Source organism: Heptranchias perlo, chromosome 5 (genome assembly GCF_035084215.1).
Source record: "Heptranchias perlo isolate sHepPer1 chromosome 5, sHepPer1.hap1, whole genome shotgun sequence".
NCBI lineage: Eukaryota > Metazoa > Chordata > Chondrichthyes > Hexanchiformes > Hexanchidae > Heptranchias > Heptranchias perlo.
Genome location: NC_090329.1, coordinates 108,782,777 through 108,798,222, shown reverse-complemented (window position 1 = coordinate 108,798,222; position 15,446 = coordinate 108,782,777). Strand labels below are relative to the sequence as shown.

General features: G+C 43.5%; 1 protein-coding gene across 3 annotated transcripts in view; it reads left to right on the top strand.

The window, feature by feature from the left end:
- The window catches only part of atg5 (ATG5 autophagy related 5 homolog (S. cerevisiae)), a 198,478-nt gene that overhangs the window by 157,501 nt on the left and 25,531 nt on the right, over nt 1-15,446 (top strand). Inside the window, exon 8 of one of the 3 annotated variants that reach the window (XM_067984964.1) lies at nt 4,574-4,666. The exons of the other annotated variants lie outside the window; for them this stretch is intronic. Within the exon in view, the coding sequence (XP_067841065.1) occupies nt 4,574-4,650 (77 nt within the window). The 3' untranslated portion in view covers nt 4,651-4,666. Of the gene's footprint in view, nt 1-4,573; nt 4,667-15,446 lie in introns of those variants that run through there. 3 annotated transcript variants of the gene reach the window in all.

Below are 15,446 nucleotides of genomic sequence, written 5' to 3'. Positions count from 1 at the left end.
GATGAAATTTAACACAGAAAAGTGCAAAGTGATGCATTTTGGCAGGAAGAATGAGGAGAGGCAATATAAACTAAATGGTACAACTCTAAAGGGAGTGCAGGAACAGAGAGACCTGAGGATATATGTGCACAAATCTTTGAAGGGGGCAGGACAGATTGAGAAAGTGGTTAAAATATCATACAGGATCCTGGGCTTTATAAATAAAGGCACGAAAGCAAGGAATTTATGTTGAACCTTAATAAAACACTGGTTCAGCCACAGCTGGAGTACTGTGTCCAATTTTGGGCATCGCACTTTAGGAAGGATGTGAAGGCCTTAGAGAAGGTGCAGAAAAGATTTACTAGAATGGTTCGAGGGATGAGGGACTTTAGTTACGTGGATAGACTGGAGATGCTGGGGTTGTTCTCCTTAGAGCAGAGAAGGTTAAGAGGAGATTTGATAGAAGTGTTCAAAATCATGACAGGTTTAGATAAAGTAAATAAAGAGAAACTGTTCCCATTGGCAGAAGGGTCAAGAACCAGAGGACACAGATTTAAGGTGATTGGCAAAAGAACCAAAGGTGACATGAGGAAAGCTTTTTTACGCAGCGAGTAGTTACGATCTGGAATGCTCTGCCTGAAAGGGTGGTGGAAGCAGATTCAATCATGGCTTTCAAAGGAATTGGATAAATACTTGAAGGGAAAAATTTTGCAGTGCTACAGGGAAAGAGAGGGGGAATGGGACTAACTGGATTGCTCTTACAAAGAGCTGGCACGGGCTCAATGGCCCGAATGGCCTCCTGTGTTGTAACCATTCTATGATTCTATGCTTCTAACAGTTCTAATGGTAGAGCAAGTTGCACAAATTAAAAAATTGCCAAAGCATAGTTAGCCCACATCAAATAGGAGAGTTAAAAAGAATTCTCTCTGCATTTAAATAGTATACACACAGCCTTCTGTGCAAGAATACTATTTGCAGATCTTGTACTTTGAAATAGGCTTATAGGGGCTGCACCTTTTTCTTGTCTGGAAATAAGGTAAAAGTTTTTGTACTTCTTCCTTAGGATTTTCTTCTGTACTTTCTTTTAAGCATAGTTGAATGAATGTTATCAGACCATTATTAATATCCTGTCTAGGTCCTCCTTTGTTTCTAATCTCTGCTCATTTGATGCATTCAGACATCTTTTTGAACGAAAGGGAGAGAAGGTGCAATTGCTTTCAGTTTAATTTATCTACATCATAAACAGTTTTGCTGTAGGGGGTTTGTAATAAGTGCAACAGCTGTAATTAGTAATCTTTCCCAAAACTTGCATGTTCTAGCAATTTGAAGAAACTAATAGCGTTGCATCTGGAAAGAATATTATCTTTTTCCAGAGACCAGCAATCTATCTTTCATAAACTACAAAATCATTAACATCCTTTTGCACATTTGAAAAATGTCCTTTTGTTTATGAAGTCCTATACATGGTGAACACATCAACTGTAAATACATTCTCACCTCTTTGCCAGCAAAATAGGTCTTGTGTGGGTTTACAAAGTTTAGTGTAGATCAGAGATGTTTAAACTCAAGCCACACAGCCCACATGTGTCAGTTGAGCCCTGGCTATCTAGCCCAGGTGACTCTCTGCTGTCTACTCTAAGTCTGCCATTCAGAAAGCAAAAATGGATATAGAAGTAGAGCAGCCAACTCTAACAGTTCATTTGTAACTTAGCTCAAGGGGGAGTGCTTTTATGTAATTTTAATTGGCCTATTATTTTTTAATTTACATCTAACTTAGCTTGGTTGAAATGCTTTTATGGTTATACCTATTTACACAAAATTAAGTTTTTAATTTATTTGAGGTAAGTCAGTCAGTGGCAGTTGCTTTGCAACAGCTGAAAGTTTGCAGAATTGACAACGTAATGTGTTTAAAGTGGTCCACAGGGTCCATGGTACTCAACAGAGTGGTCCACTAAGACAGACAAAAAGCACTGATATAAGACGTATGATTAAAGATATTTGGCATTAACAGTTTGCAGCCAGTTTATTAACTGCAGATACATCTGAAGTAAAAATTTGAATACTTGAGAGTGAGTTACTTCACTAACTTAATTATGTGGATAAAATGATTACATAAAGTGAACCATTTATGAACATCTGAATACTGAGATTAAGATACGCAACTGCTCACTTCCAGCTATTTGGTTTCCATCTATATCAAATGTAGAAGGGCATTTATTTTTGAATTTTAAGTTACAAGGTTTTTTCACTATTTTCAGGGATAGTTGAGCATTTTGGATGGCAATCACAGAATATTGTATACTCCTTTGTGTTGTCATCATTTAAAGCTTGTTAACAACAACTTCCATGTCAAGAGTGCTCCAAGTCCAGAGAGACATCTTGACAGATAATGGACAAAGAGTCCATTAAGCAGGAGGATGGAAGTGAGATAGAAGGCTGGCAGGGTGAAAGTTCGATATGAGAAGGGTCTGAAGGAGGCTTAACAAGTTAGTGGGCTGGTTCAAAGAATGCCAAAGGATGGGAGCTTCGTGGCTACCATTGGAGTAGGGAGAAAGGAGCAGATGGTGTGTGCAGTGAAGCACAATTGGAGGAGATGGCTGAGAGGAGAGGTGAGGAGATGCCATGGAGGGATTTGAAGACAAGCACCAAGATCTTAGCCAATTTGCTGTGGTTTGAAGGGCCAGTAGAACTAGTTGAGGATAGGGCTGCAGGCTTAGTTGTGGTGAGGGCACAGGCTGAGACATTTTAAATCAGTTGTAATTGTGACGCATGGATGCAAGCAGGCCAGAACGGAGGGCGTTGGACTATGTAACCTTGGTATACTGCCCAACACCCAAACTCAGCTCCCTTCACATTACTTTGAGCTTCTGTACTTCTGAAATTAGTCTTGGGTTAATGGGAGGTTAATAGAATTGAGGCCAGTGGTAAGGTGTTTGCAGATACTGAAGATGATGGTTAAGTACTGTTGCCAGGGGTAACCTGGTGACAGCTATGTTTTTTCTTTCTGAATTTAGTGAATCTAGAATAAAATCCTATCATGGAGTAGGGTTTGCTTACATTAAATAGATTAAACTAGTTAAAATTAAGGTCACAAATGGATGCCAAATGGCACTATTTTATTTTCAGCTCTCTTTTACAATTATAAACAATGTATTGGAATTTGACCTTGGACTTGGAAATATATTGCCGTTCCTTTATTGTCACTGGGTCAAAATCCTGGAACTCCCTACCTAACAGCACTGTGGGAGAACCTTCACAATACGGATTGCAGTGGTTCAAGAAGGTGGCTCACCACCACCTTCTCGAGCAATTAGGGATGGGCAATAAATGTTGGCCTTGCCAGCGACGCCCATATGCCATGAATGAAAAAAAAAATTGGACAGGATCACGCGCCTTGGTCCGATTGCACAAGTGTTGATGTCAAATGTGTGTTCACTGCCAGTGTAAACGATGACAGTGAGCCTAACTTTCTAACGTATGATATTCTGCATTGCTAGAATTTGCCTGGCAATTTGAATTTTTTCAATATCATTAGCAGATTTTGAATTGCCTCCATAACGTTGCAATATTAATAACTGGAGCTCTCCCCAGAAATCTGCAAGCTTGGCGTGCCGTGTAACTTCAGTTAGCAATAAAGTTCCTGTTGCGCGTAATTTTGAAAAATAGAGATGACCTTTGCTTAGATTACATAAAAGGCCACTAAATTATAGTATTTGGCTTATCAAGTTGCCTGTCTAGCAGATTTGTACCTGTGAATTTGTTAATTGAAAGTAAACTAGATTTAAAAAGATTATGCTACTTAAAGTGTTTTGTTTAGGGCATTATTTTTCTTTCTGTTGAATTGGGGGTTTCCAGTATAGCAGTTGGTCAAGTCACAGCAGTGGAGATTCCTCTATGGTTCAGCAAGTTTTTCCAGTGGGTAGCTGGCTATATAGACCAGGAAAGTCCCTGGTTCAATTCTCGGGCAATGACCCGAACTAACAAGACCACTAATATATTGGGCCTCTCCTCCTGTGCCCCCATCCCTAGATCTAACTAATCCACAGAAACCAAGACTCAATCCCTTGACCCTTATTGCTGCCAGCAGAAACAAAGTCATGCCGAGAAACCTAAATGTATCGCTGCACTCCTCCCAAAAGTATTGTGCAAATGAAAAGTACAATGGCTTCATATAATATTTGTGAACGTACCTTTTAGAGAATTCAATTTAGAAAGATTATAATGTGAGCTTAAGCATCAGTTGTCTATTTATTCAATATCATGTCTATTTTTTGGATGCGCCTTGGGACAATTAAAGGCGCTGTATAAATGCAAATCGTTATCCTTGTCAGTAATAAACAGTTGTGTAGTTACAAATTATACCATAGCAAAAAATTAAATTGAAATTCTTGTTCTGCTGAAGGTGTTGATTTAAAGTGGGGAATGGCTCTGTGAACCTCTTCATGTGTGATCCCAGTGTGTGTCAACTGCCTATTCGTTTATTGAGGGCATCATAGTTTGCTCTTGTCCTCACCCAACATGCATACTTTTCAGCAGGGATTACTGGATAGCAATTTAGAATGGGCACCATAACATTTTTTTTTCATCCTCCCAGGGATATTGAAGTTGAATGTAGCATACCAACTGCTGACCTGGCTAGGGTTAGCAAACTCAGCGCAGATTGAGAATTGAGCCTGGGACCTTCAGGTTTGTGTTAGTATCTCATCACAAAGTGCATTTACCCACTAGATCATCACGGAGCTGAAAATATATGCTTTATGGAAATATATTTACATCTGGGTAATTTTGGATTGCAGGAGCAGGCTCATGTGTACATTGGAAAGCAAATTAATCTGTATACCGGTGTGACTGGAATGGATTGCAATACTGCAGTATGTATTAGAAAATTACCCTTGCTATATATTTAGAACAGGACCACTGCTTCCAATTTGGTAGTATCAGCAGACTTTGATATCCACCTTATATGTCCAGTCCATTTTTATAAATAATTATTTAAAACAAAAGTGGTCCCAAGAATGATTCCTGGGGCACCTCATTAGAAGCTGCCTGCCAATCTAAGGAACATTCATCTATCACAACCCTTTGCCTTTCAGTTATTTCTCTACCCATACAGCCACTTTCCCTTTGACGCCATGGGGTCTTTAATTTTTTTCAACCAGTTTCTTATGTAGTATTTTATCGAAGTCCATAAAGTCTCCATCCACAGTACCCTCATTCTATACTTTCAACAATATTGTATCAGGTTAGTCAAACATAACCTAACCATCACAAATCCATGCCCTTCTAAGTGTTCATTTATTTTATCTCTGATTATGCTCTCTACTAAATTTCCTACTATTGAAGTGAGGCTATCCAGTCGATAGTTGCCTATCTTATACTTTTTTCCTTTTTTTTAATGGAGGTGTAACATTTGCCACTCTCCAATCCTTTGGCACAACTCCCATCTGTAATGAACTTTGAAAAACCGAGGTTAGTCCTTCCACTACATGCTCCTCAACCTCCTTCACTGTTCTGGGTTGTATACCATCTGATATTTTAACAATTTATTTAGCTCCATCAATCCTTAATACATATATCTGTTGGTTGCCTTTCTACTTCCTCGTCCACAAGCCTTTAAAAACTTCCCGTCTGTTCCCTAAATAATGAAGCAAGGTATACATGAAACAACTGTCTTTCCTTATGTACCATAATAATCTTGCCAGGCTCATTTTTCTGGGGCCGCACTCCATTCTTAATGAATCTCTTTTCCTAATGTTTGTAAAAACCTTTGATGTTTTCTTTTATGTTGGCTGGACGTTTCCTTCTTAGCCCTCCTTACCTCTTTTTCTATTTGCCGTGACTCCCTGTGTCATTAGCTTGAACTTTGTGTATTTTTTTTAAGCCTTTCTTTCCAGCCTAATCTAACTGCTCATTCACAGGAATCGATAAGGTGCCTCACAAGAGATTGTTACGCAAGACTAGGGCTCACGCAATTGGGGGTAATATATTAGCATGGATTGAGGATTGGTTAACGGAGAGAAAACAGAGAGTAGGAATGAACTGGTCATTTTCAGGTTGGCAAGTTATAACTAGTGGGGTGCCACAAGGATCGGTGCTGGGGCCTCAGCTGTTTACAATATATATCAATGACTTAGATGATCGGACCGAGTGTAATATATCCAAGTTTGCTGATGATACAAAGCTAGGTGGGAAAGTAAGCTGTGAGGAGGACACCAAGAGTCTGCAAAGGTATATAGACAGGTTAAGTGAGTGGACGAGAAGGTGGTAGATGGAGTATAATGTGGGGAAATGTGAAATTATCCACTTTGGTAGGAAGAATAGAAAAGCAGCATATTTTTTAAAAGGTGAGACATTAAGAAATGTTGCCATTCAGAGGGATTTCGGTGTCGCTGTACGCAAATCACAGAAAGTTAAAGATGTTTGATAAAGCGCCTTTCAAAAAGGCGTTTGATAAAGTGCCACATAATAGGCTTATCAGCAAAATTGAAGCCCATGGAATAAAAGGGGCAGTGGCAGCGGCAGCATGGATCCGAAATTGGCTAAGTGACAGGAAACAGAGTAGTGGTGAACGGATGTTTTTCGGACTGGAGGAAGGTATACAGTGGTGTTCCCCAAGGGTCGGTGCTGGGACCACTGCTTTTTTTGATATATATTAATGACTTGGACTTGGATGTACAGGGCACAATTTAAAAATTTGCAGATGACACAAAACTTGGAAGTATAGTAAACAGTGAGGAGGATAGTAATAGACTTCAAGAGGACATAGACAGGCTGGTGGAATAGGCAGACACATGGCAGATGAAATTTAACACAGAGAAGTGCGAAGTGATACATTTTGGCATGAAGAATGAGGAGAGACAATGTAATCTAAATGGTACAATTCTAAAGGGAGTGCAGGAACAGAGAGACCTGAGGGTATATGTGCACAGATCTTTGACGGTGGCAGGACAGGTTGAGAAAGTGATTAAAAAAGCATATGGGTTCCTGGCCTTTATAAATTCAATCATCTGACGAAGGAGATAATCTCCGAAAGCTTGTGATTTTAAAATAAATTTGTTGGACTATAACCTGGTGTTGTAAGATTCCTTACATTTATAAATGGAGGCATAGAGTACAAAAGCGAGGAAGTTATGTTGAACTTTTATAAAACACTGGTTCGGCCACAGCTGGAGTATTGTGTCCAATTCTGAGCACCGCACTGTAGGAAGGATGTGAAGGCCTTGGGAGGGTGCAGAAAAGATTTACTAGAATGGTTCCAAGGATAAGGGGCTTCAGTTACGTGGATATACTAGAGCAGCTGGGTTTGTTCTCCTTAGAGCAGAGAAGGTTAAGAGGAGATTTGATAGAAGTGTTCAAAATCATGACAGGTTTAGATAAAGTAAGTAAAGAGAAACTGTTCCCATTGGCGGAAGGGTCAAGAACCAGAGGACACAGATTTAAGGTGATTGGCAAAAGAACCAAAGGCGATATGAGGAAAACTTTTTTTACGCAGCGAGTAGTTATGATCTGGAATGCGCTGCCTGAAAGGGTGATGGAAGCTGATTCAATCGTGGCTTTCAAAAAGGAATTAGGTAAATATTTTTGAAGGGAAAAAATTTGCAGGGCCACGGGGAAAGAGAGGGGGAATGGGACTAACTGGATTGCTCTTACAAAGAGCTGGCACGGGCGCAAAGAGTCGAATGGCCTCCTTCTGTGATTCTAATTTAACATGCAGGTACAGCAAGGAACTAAGAAGGCCAATGGTATGTTAGCCTTTATTGCAAGGGGATTGGAGTATAAGAGAAAGGATTTCTTGCTGCAATTATATAGGGCTCTGGTGATACCACAACTGTGTACAGTTTTGGTCTCCTCACCTAAGGAAGGATATACTTGCCTTAGAGGCGATGCAGCAAAGCTTCATTAGATTGATTCCTGGGGTGAGAGGATTGTCTTATGTGGAGAGATTGAGTAGAATGGGCTTATATTCTCTGGAATTTAGAAGAATGAGAGGTGATCTCATTGAAACATGTAAGATTCTGGGAGGGCTCGACAGGGTAGATGCTGAGAGGCTGTTTCCCCAGGCTGGAAAGTCTAGAACTAGGGGTCATAGTATGATAATAGATTAGCCATTTAGGACCGGGATGAGGAAAAATTTCTTCATTTAGAGGGTTGTGAATATTTGGAAATCTCTATCTCAGAGGGCTGTGGGTGCTCAGTCATTGAGTATATTCAAGACTGAGATTGATAGATGTTTGGACACTAAGTGAATCAAGGTATATGGGGATCGGGCGGGAAAGTGGAGTTGAAGTAGAAGATCAGCCGTGATCTTATTGAATGGCGAAGCAGGCTCGATGGGCCGTATGGCCTACTCCTGCTCCTATTTCTTATATTCTTAGAAACATAAGCCTTTTTTTTAACTTCATGTTGGACTTTTTCTTTCGTACATGGAATGTGGGCGCCACTGGCAAGGCCAGCATTTATTGCCCATCCCTAATTGCCCTTGAGAAGGTGGTGATGAGCCGCCGCCTTGAACTGCTGCAGTCCGTGTGATGAAGGTTCTCCCACAGTGCTGTTAGGTAGGGAGTTCCAGGATTTTGACCCAGCGACGATGAAGGAATGGCGATATATTTCCAAGTCGGAATGGTGTGTAACTTGAAGGGAACATGCAGGTGGCGTTGTTCCCATGTGCCTGCTGCCCTTGTCCTTCTAGCTGGTAGAGGTTGTAGGTTTGGGAGGTGATTTGTTCAAAGAAGCCTTGGCGAGTTGCTGCAATGCATCGTGTAGATGGTACACACTGCAGCCACGGTGCGCCGGTGGTGAAGGGAGTGAATGTTTAGGGTGGTGGATGGGGTGCCAATCAAGCGGGCTGCTTTGTCCTGGATGGTGTCGAGCTTCTTGAGCGTTGGAGCTGCACTCATCCAGGCAAGTGGAGAGTATTCCATCACACTCCTGACTTGTGCCTTGTAGATGGTGGAAAGGCTTTGGGGAGTCAGGAGGTTAGTCACTCGCCACAGAATACCCAGCCTCTGACCTGCTCTTGTAACCACAGTATTTATGTGGCTGGTCCAGTTAAGTTTCTGGTCAATGGTGACCCCCAGGATGTTGATGGTGGGGGATTCGGCGATGGTAATGCCGTTGAATATCATGCGGAGGTGATTAGACACTCTCTTGTTGGAGATGGTCATTGCCTGGCACTTGTCTGGCACGAATGTTACTTGCCACTCATGAGCCCAAGCCTGGATGTTGTCCAGGTCTTGCTGCATGTGGGCACGGACTGCTTCATTATCTGAGGGGTTGTGAATGGAACTGGACACTGTGCAATCATCAGCAAGCATCCCCATTTTTGACGTTATGATGGGGGAAGGTCATTGATGAAGCAGCTGAAGATGGTGGGGCCGAGGACACTGCCCTGAGGAATGCCTGCAGCAGTGTACTGGAGCTGAGATGATTGGTCTGCAACAACCACTACCATTTTTGTGCTAGGTATGACTCCAGCCACTGGAGAGTTTTACCCCTGATTCCCATTGACTTCAATTTTACTAGGGCTCCTTGGTGCCACACTCGGTCAAATGCTGCCCTTATGTCAATGGCAGTCACTCTCACCTCACCTCTGGAATTCTGCTCTTTTGTCCATGTTTGGACCAAGACTGTAATGAGGTCTGGAGCCGAGTGGTCCTGGCGGAACCCAAACTGAGCATCGGTGAGCAGGTTATTGGTGAGTAAGTGCTGCTTGATAGCAGTGTCGACGACGCCTTCCATCACTTTGCTAATGATTGAGAGTAGACTGATGGGCGGTAATTGGCTGGATTGGATTTATCCTGCTTTTTGTGGACAGGACATACCTGGACAATTTTCCACATTGTCGGGTAGATGCCAGCGTTGTAGCTGTACTAAAACAGCTTGGCTAGAGGTGCGGCTAGTTCTGGAGCTCAAGTCTTCGGCACTACAGCCAGGATGTTGTTGGGGCCCATAGCCTTTGTTTTATCCAATGCACTCAGCCGTTTCTTGATATCACGTGGAGTGAATCAAATTGGCTGAAGACTGGCTTCTGTGGTGATGGGGATATCGGGAGGAGGCCGAAATGGATCATCTACTCGGCAATTCTGGCTGAGGATGGTTGCAAATGCTTCAACCTTGCCTTTTGCACTCACGTGCTGGACTCTGTAGTTTGTTCTTAACTAATCAACTTTATTTTTGACTTTTTTTCGTCCTTCATTTTAAGCTAATTGATTGCTCATCCCTAATTTTTCTCTTCCGCACTGACTCACAAAATGGATTCTAGATGTCCCTCCCTATTTAAATTCCTTCCATGATAGAATAGCGTACTAACACTCACTCTCTAGGCTCACGAATGAGGAATGTCCATTTAGGCAAGTAGCGGAGGGATGTTGGCACCCATGGAGCTATGGCACAGCAGCAGTCCACGAGGAGGAAGACAGAAAGTAGGAAATTACAGGCCAGTTAGCTTAACATCTGTCATAGGGAAAATGCTCGAATCTATTATTAAGGAGGTTATAACAGGGCACTTAGAAAATCTCAATGCAATCAGGCTGAGTCAACACTGCTTTGTGAAAGGGAAATCGTGTTTGACTAATTTATTAGAGTTCTTTGAGGAAGTAACAAGCAACGTGGATAAAGGGGATCCTGTTTATGTGGTGTACTTGGATTTCCAGAAGGCTTTTGACAAGGTGCCATATCAAAGGCTACCACACAAAATAAGAGCTCATGGTGTGGGGGTAACATATTAACATGGATGAAGGATTGGTTAGCTAACAGGAAACAGAGAGTAGGCATGAATGGGTCATTTTCAGGTTGGCGAGATGTAACGAATGGAGTGTGCCACAGGGATCAGTGCTGGGACCTCAACTATTTACAATCTATATCAATGACTCGGATGAAGGGACCGGATGTATGGTTGCTAAATTTGCTGATGACACAAAGGTAGGTAGGAAAGTAAGTTGTGAAGAGGACATAGAGTCTGCAAAGAGATATGGATAGGTTAAGTGAGTGGGCAAAAAATTGGCAGATGGAGTATAATGTGGGAAAATGTGAACTCGTTCACTTTGGCAGGAGAAATAGAAAAGCAGTATATTATTTAAATAGAGAGAGATTGCAGAGGTACAGGGGATCCAGGTGTCCTAGTACATGAATCACAAAAAGTTAGTATGCAGGTACAGCAAGTGATTTGGAAGGCAAATGGAATGTTGTCATTTATTGCAAGGGGAATGGAATATAAAAGTAAAGATGATTTGCTACAGTTGTACAGGGCATTGGTGAGACCACATCTAGAATACTGTGTGCAGCTTTGGTCTCCTTATTTAAGAAAGGACATAATTGCTTTGGAGGCAGTTCAGAGAAGGTTCACTCGACTGATTCCTGGGATCATAGAATCATAGAAGTTTACAACATGGAAACAGGCCCTTCGGCCCATCATGTCCATGTCGCCCAGTTTATACCACTAAGCTAGTCCCAATTGCCTGCACTTGGCCCATATCCCTCTATACCCATCTTACCCATGAGTGGGTTATCTTATGAGGAAAGGCTGGACAAGTTGGGCCAGTATACACTGGAATTGAGAAGAATGAGAGGTGATCTTATTGAAACATATAAGATCCTGAAGAGACTAGAAGGGGGAGATGCTGAGGCGATGGTTCCCCTTGTGGGAGAGACCAGAACTAGGGGCCACAGTTTAAAAAAAGGGGTCTCCCATTTAAGATGGAGATGAGGAGAAATTTTCTCCCTGAGGGTCGTGAGTCTGTGGAACTCCCTTCCCCAGAGAGCGGTGGAGGCAGGGTCATTGAATATTTTTAAGGCTGAGTTAGAAAGATTCCTGATTAACAAGGGAGTCAAAGGTTATAGTAGGTAGATGGGAAAGTAGGGTTGAGGTCACAATCAGATCAGCCATGATCTTATCAAATAGCAGAGCAGGCTTGAGGGGCTGCCTGCTCTTAATCCGTATGTTCATATGTAACTTCAGAAAAGTTGAGGAGAAAATTAGCCAAAAAAAGTGTTCATCTTGCCTACTCAATTGTACAAACAATGAATGATGTGAACTGTGGCATCTTTTTCAACTGTCCTCTCCTCAGAGCCACTTCTATCTGTGGTTTAAGAGCAGGGATAGAAACCAATGTTGAAAACAGAATACAGTAAATTCCTCACTGGTCACTTAAATTTTAAAGCAACATTCCACCTCGTCAACTATCTTTAATTTGGGCAATATCTAGATGACCTGGCTGCCTTTTTTAAGAAATATCTTAAGGTCTGCTGTTTTGGCTTGTGGGAAGTTAGTCTTTTTTAAATCCATTTGACTTGTGTAGCGTGCCATTCCCAGTCCAATAAAACAGTGGTCAGACACCCCATGATCTCTGTTGACCAAGTTGCTAGAATGCGTCACCCGAAGCCCCTCTTGTGCATTTAACTTTTCTATCCCTCTTCAGTGGAAAAGGCGTGCCCTTCACTCAGCCCCCTCTCTTAATGCAATAATGATAATAAATGCAATCTATAGCAAATTGTGGATGAAAACTCACACCATACTCATTTTTTGACATAGGACGTTAGACCATTAAGATTTCAAGTTACTTGTTAACTGGTGACCGGGCAGTTGGTAGCATAAACTAGGCTTTATAACTGAAGAAATGTAGCTGTAGTACTGAAATGAAGTGTAATTAAAGGATACATGTAAACTGAGCCACTTAGATACTGCTGAAGAAGTTAGGTCAGGCAGATATGGTTGCAAACTTCGGTCAGGCATTCTAATCTGTTAATCATATTTGTAAGATTATGTCATTTGGAAAAGTATATGCTTGTTTCTGGCAAGTCGTGCAATCACATGAGTTTTGTAAAATTGCACAAACTAAAGCATGTTAGATGGAATGCTGACGCACAGAACAGCATGTTCGACCAAGCTTTTGTTTCGCCATATCACTATTGTGTTGATTCCTACAGTGACAGACTTAATTATGTACTTTGTGGTAGTCAGTCATAAAATGAACGATGTACAGCAGGCATACTTTGTATTAAGAGACACATGGGGCTCGATATTGCCAGGGCTGCGGGTTCGCGGTGGGGGGGCTATTGGGCGCGTGGGTAACGCGCCCGGTGAAATCAGTCTGCCCCGCGCGCGATCGCAGCCTAATTGGATCCACTTACCTGGTCTTCCGGGTTCCCCGCTGCTGATCTGCGCGTCGGGCGGACTGCGCATGCGCAGTAACGTCTGTCAGCTGGAGGAGCTCTATTTCAAGGGGCAGTCCTCCACTGACAGATGCTGCAACAAATAGGAAAAATTACAGCATGGAGCAGCCCAGGGGGAAGGCTGCTCCCAGTTTAATGATGCCTCACTCCAGGTATCATTAGATGGGGTGAGGAGGAGGGGGAGGACAGAGATCTTCCCCCCGGCGGGCGGGAGGAAGCGGCCTGCCTCTGCCACCAGGAAGGCCTGGCTCGAGGTGGCAGAGGAGGTCACCTGCACCACCAACATATCGCCCACCTGCATATGGTGCAGGAGGCGCTTCAATCACCTAAGTAGGTCAGCCAAAGTGAGTACACTTACTCATTCCCCTACACTCCGTCTGCCACATCACTGGCCCCACCCCACATCTCCTTCTGCACTGCCAACACTACTCTGTCACATCACCCCTCACACCCGCTCAAACCTCATCCTCATCTTACCTGCACTTACTCACCTCGCCAGTACTCATCCCGCCACTACCACTCAACCCAATCCTCATACAATCTCATGGCTCTATCTCATACTCACCCTCTGATGCATCTCTTTCACGGTCAGCCTCACTCAACCTGCCACTACCTGTGCTGCAGCCACAGGGCATGCATCACATATATGCAGTAGGAAGTGTAAGGCAAACGTGTCGTGAGCATGAAGGGGATGCACAAGGGTGTTTGAGGGTTTGTCATGGTTTTTACTGCTATTTAATTTCTGACCAACTCACATCACATATTATATTGGCACCACTATTGCCACATCTTTGCGAATCTTGTCTGGTTTGTGCAATAATGCCCTTTCCTGAGGATCACAATGAAGACCCACACCTGATGCCACCCATTGTGTCACTGCAGAGTGGGTGTAGGTGTATTTGCAGGGCTCTTTTGTGCAGACGACTGAGAGACGTCGGCGATGTCCCTGGTTGCACCCTGGAAGGATGCGGAGGAGAAGTTATTGAGGGCAGTGGTGACGTTGACAGCGACAGGTAAGAAGATGGTGCTCGGGCCAGCCGGGAGCAGCTCGGCATGAAGGAGGTTGCAGATGTCCACGACTACATGTCGAGTGACACTGAGCCTCCGTGTGCACTGCTGCCTAGAGAGGTCCAGGAAGCTGAGCCTCGGCCTGTGGACCCTGTGGCGAAGGTAGTGCCCCCTGCGACGCATCTCTCTCTGCGGTTGCCCTCCCTCCTGCAGTGCAGGTGGATGTGTCACAGCACTGTGTTGTGGAGCTCCACGTGTCAGAGGTGGCCGGCGAGGCTGGTGATGCTGTTCGCCCTCCGAGGAGGTCATGACTGCAGCTACGGCGGCCCCCCATCCAGAAGATGTACATCTGAGGGGGTCCGCAAGGTAGGTACATGTCTCTGGGGTAAGTGTGCAAGTTGGTGCATTTGATTGATAGGAGGAGGGTGGTGGAGGCCAAACTTTGTCACAAGTGACAGAGTGGCCTCCTGCAATGAGTGAGGGTCTTCCCCCCCCCCTCCCCCCACCCCCCACCTGTCAAATGGAGCTTTGCAGCTGCCACAGGCTGATAGCTGCAACACGTCCATTTGAACTGGGAGTGTTTCCCCCAGTACGGGAAACAGTCCCAGTTGTTTCTAAAATCCCACCCCTCCAGACATATTCCCTTAATCAGGTCTGTTAATGATCTGAAATAGCAATGTAAATAATCTTAAGTGGCACCCCGCCGGCTTTAATTGCCTGCGGGAGTCCCACATGCGGGGGCTGCGCGCGCACGTTGGCGCGTCTGTGGGGAACCCGGAAGTGGGTGGGTTGGAGCCGGGCTCCCGACCCGCTCCGGGATTCCCCGATTTTCGGAGCCCCCCCCGCCAGGAACGTACCCGATAGCGGGTGCTAAAATGGAGGCCATGATATTAATTATCTTGTCAGGAATATATTTTTCTTGTTCTGGAAAGTGATATTACGTATGCCGTACTGCCGTATGTTTAGAAACTAGCCTAAATGAAATTGTCCCATATATTGTGTTTTGTGCATCTGATTGTAAATTCCTACTTCTCAGCTAAAGAAGAGTAGACTAGTTGTTCTGGGTATTGGGTAGCACAATGGCTTTCCAGACCCTAGTTCCAAATCAAGCCTAGACTAACCAGAATGAAATAGAGCACTTACTTTCGAGAGTTTGGAGCGTAAGCTCATTGCCAGGGCAAAGTAGAAGGATATTTGCTTTGCATCTTGCCAGCTTGACTCAGTTGGTAGTATTTTTGGCTCTGAATCAGAAGAGTGTGTGTTCAAGTACATACCAGGAGTTTGAATTT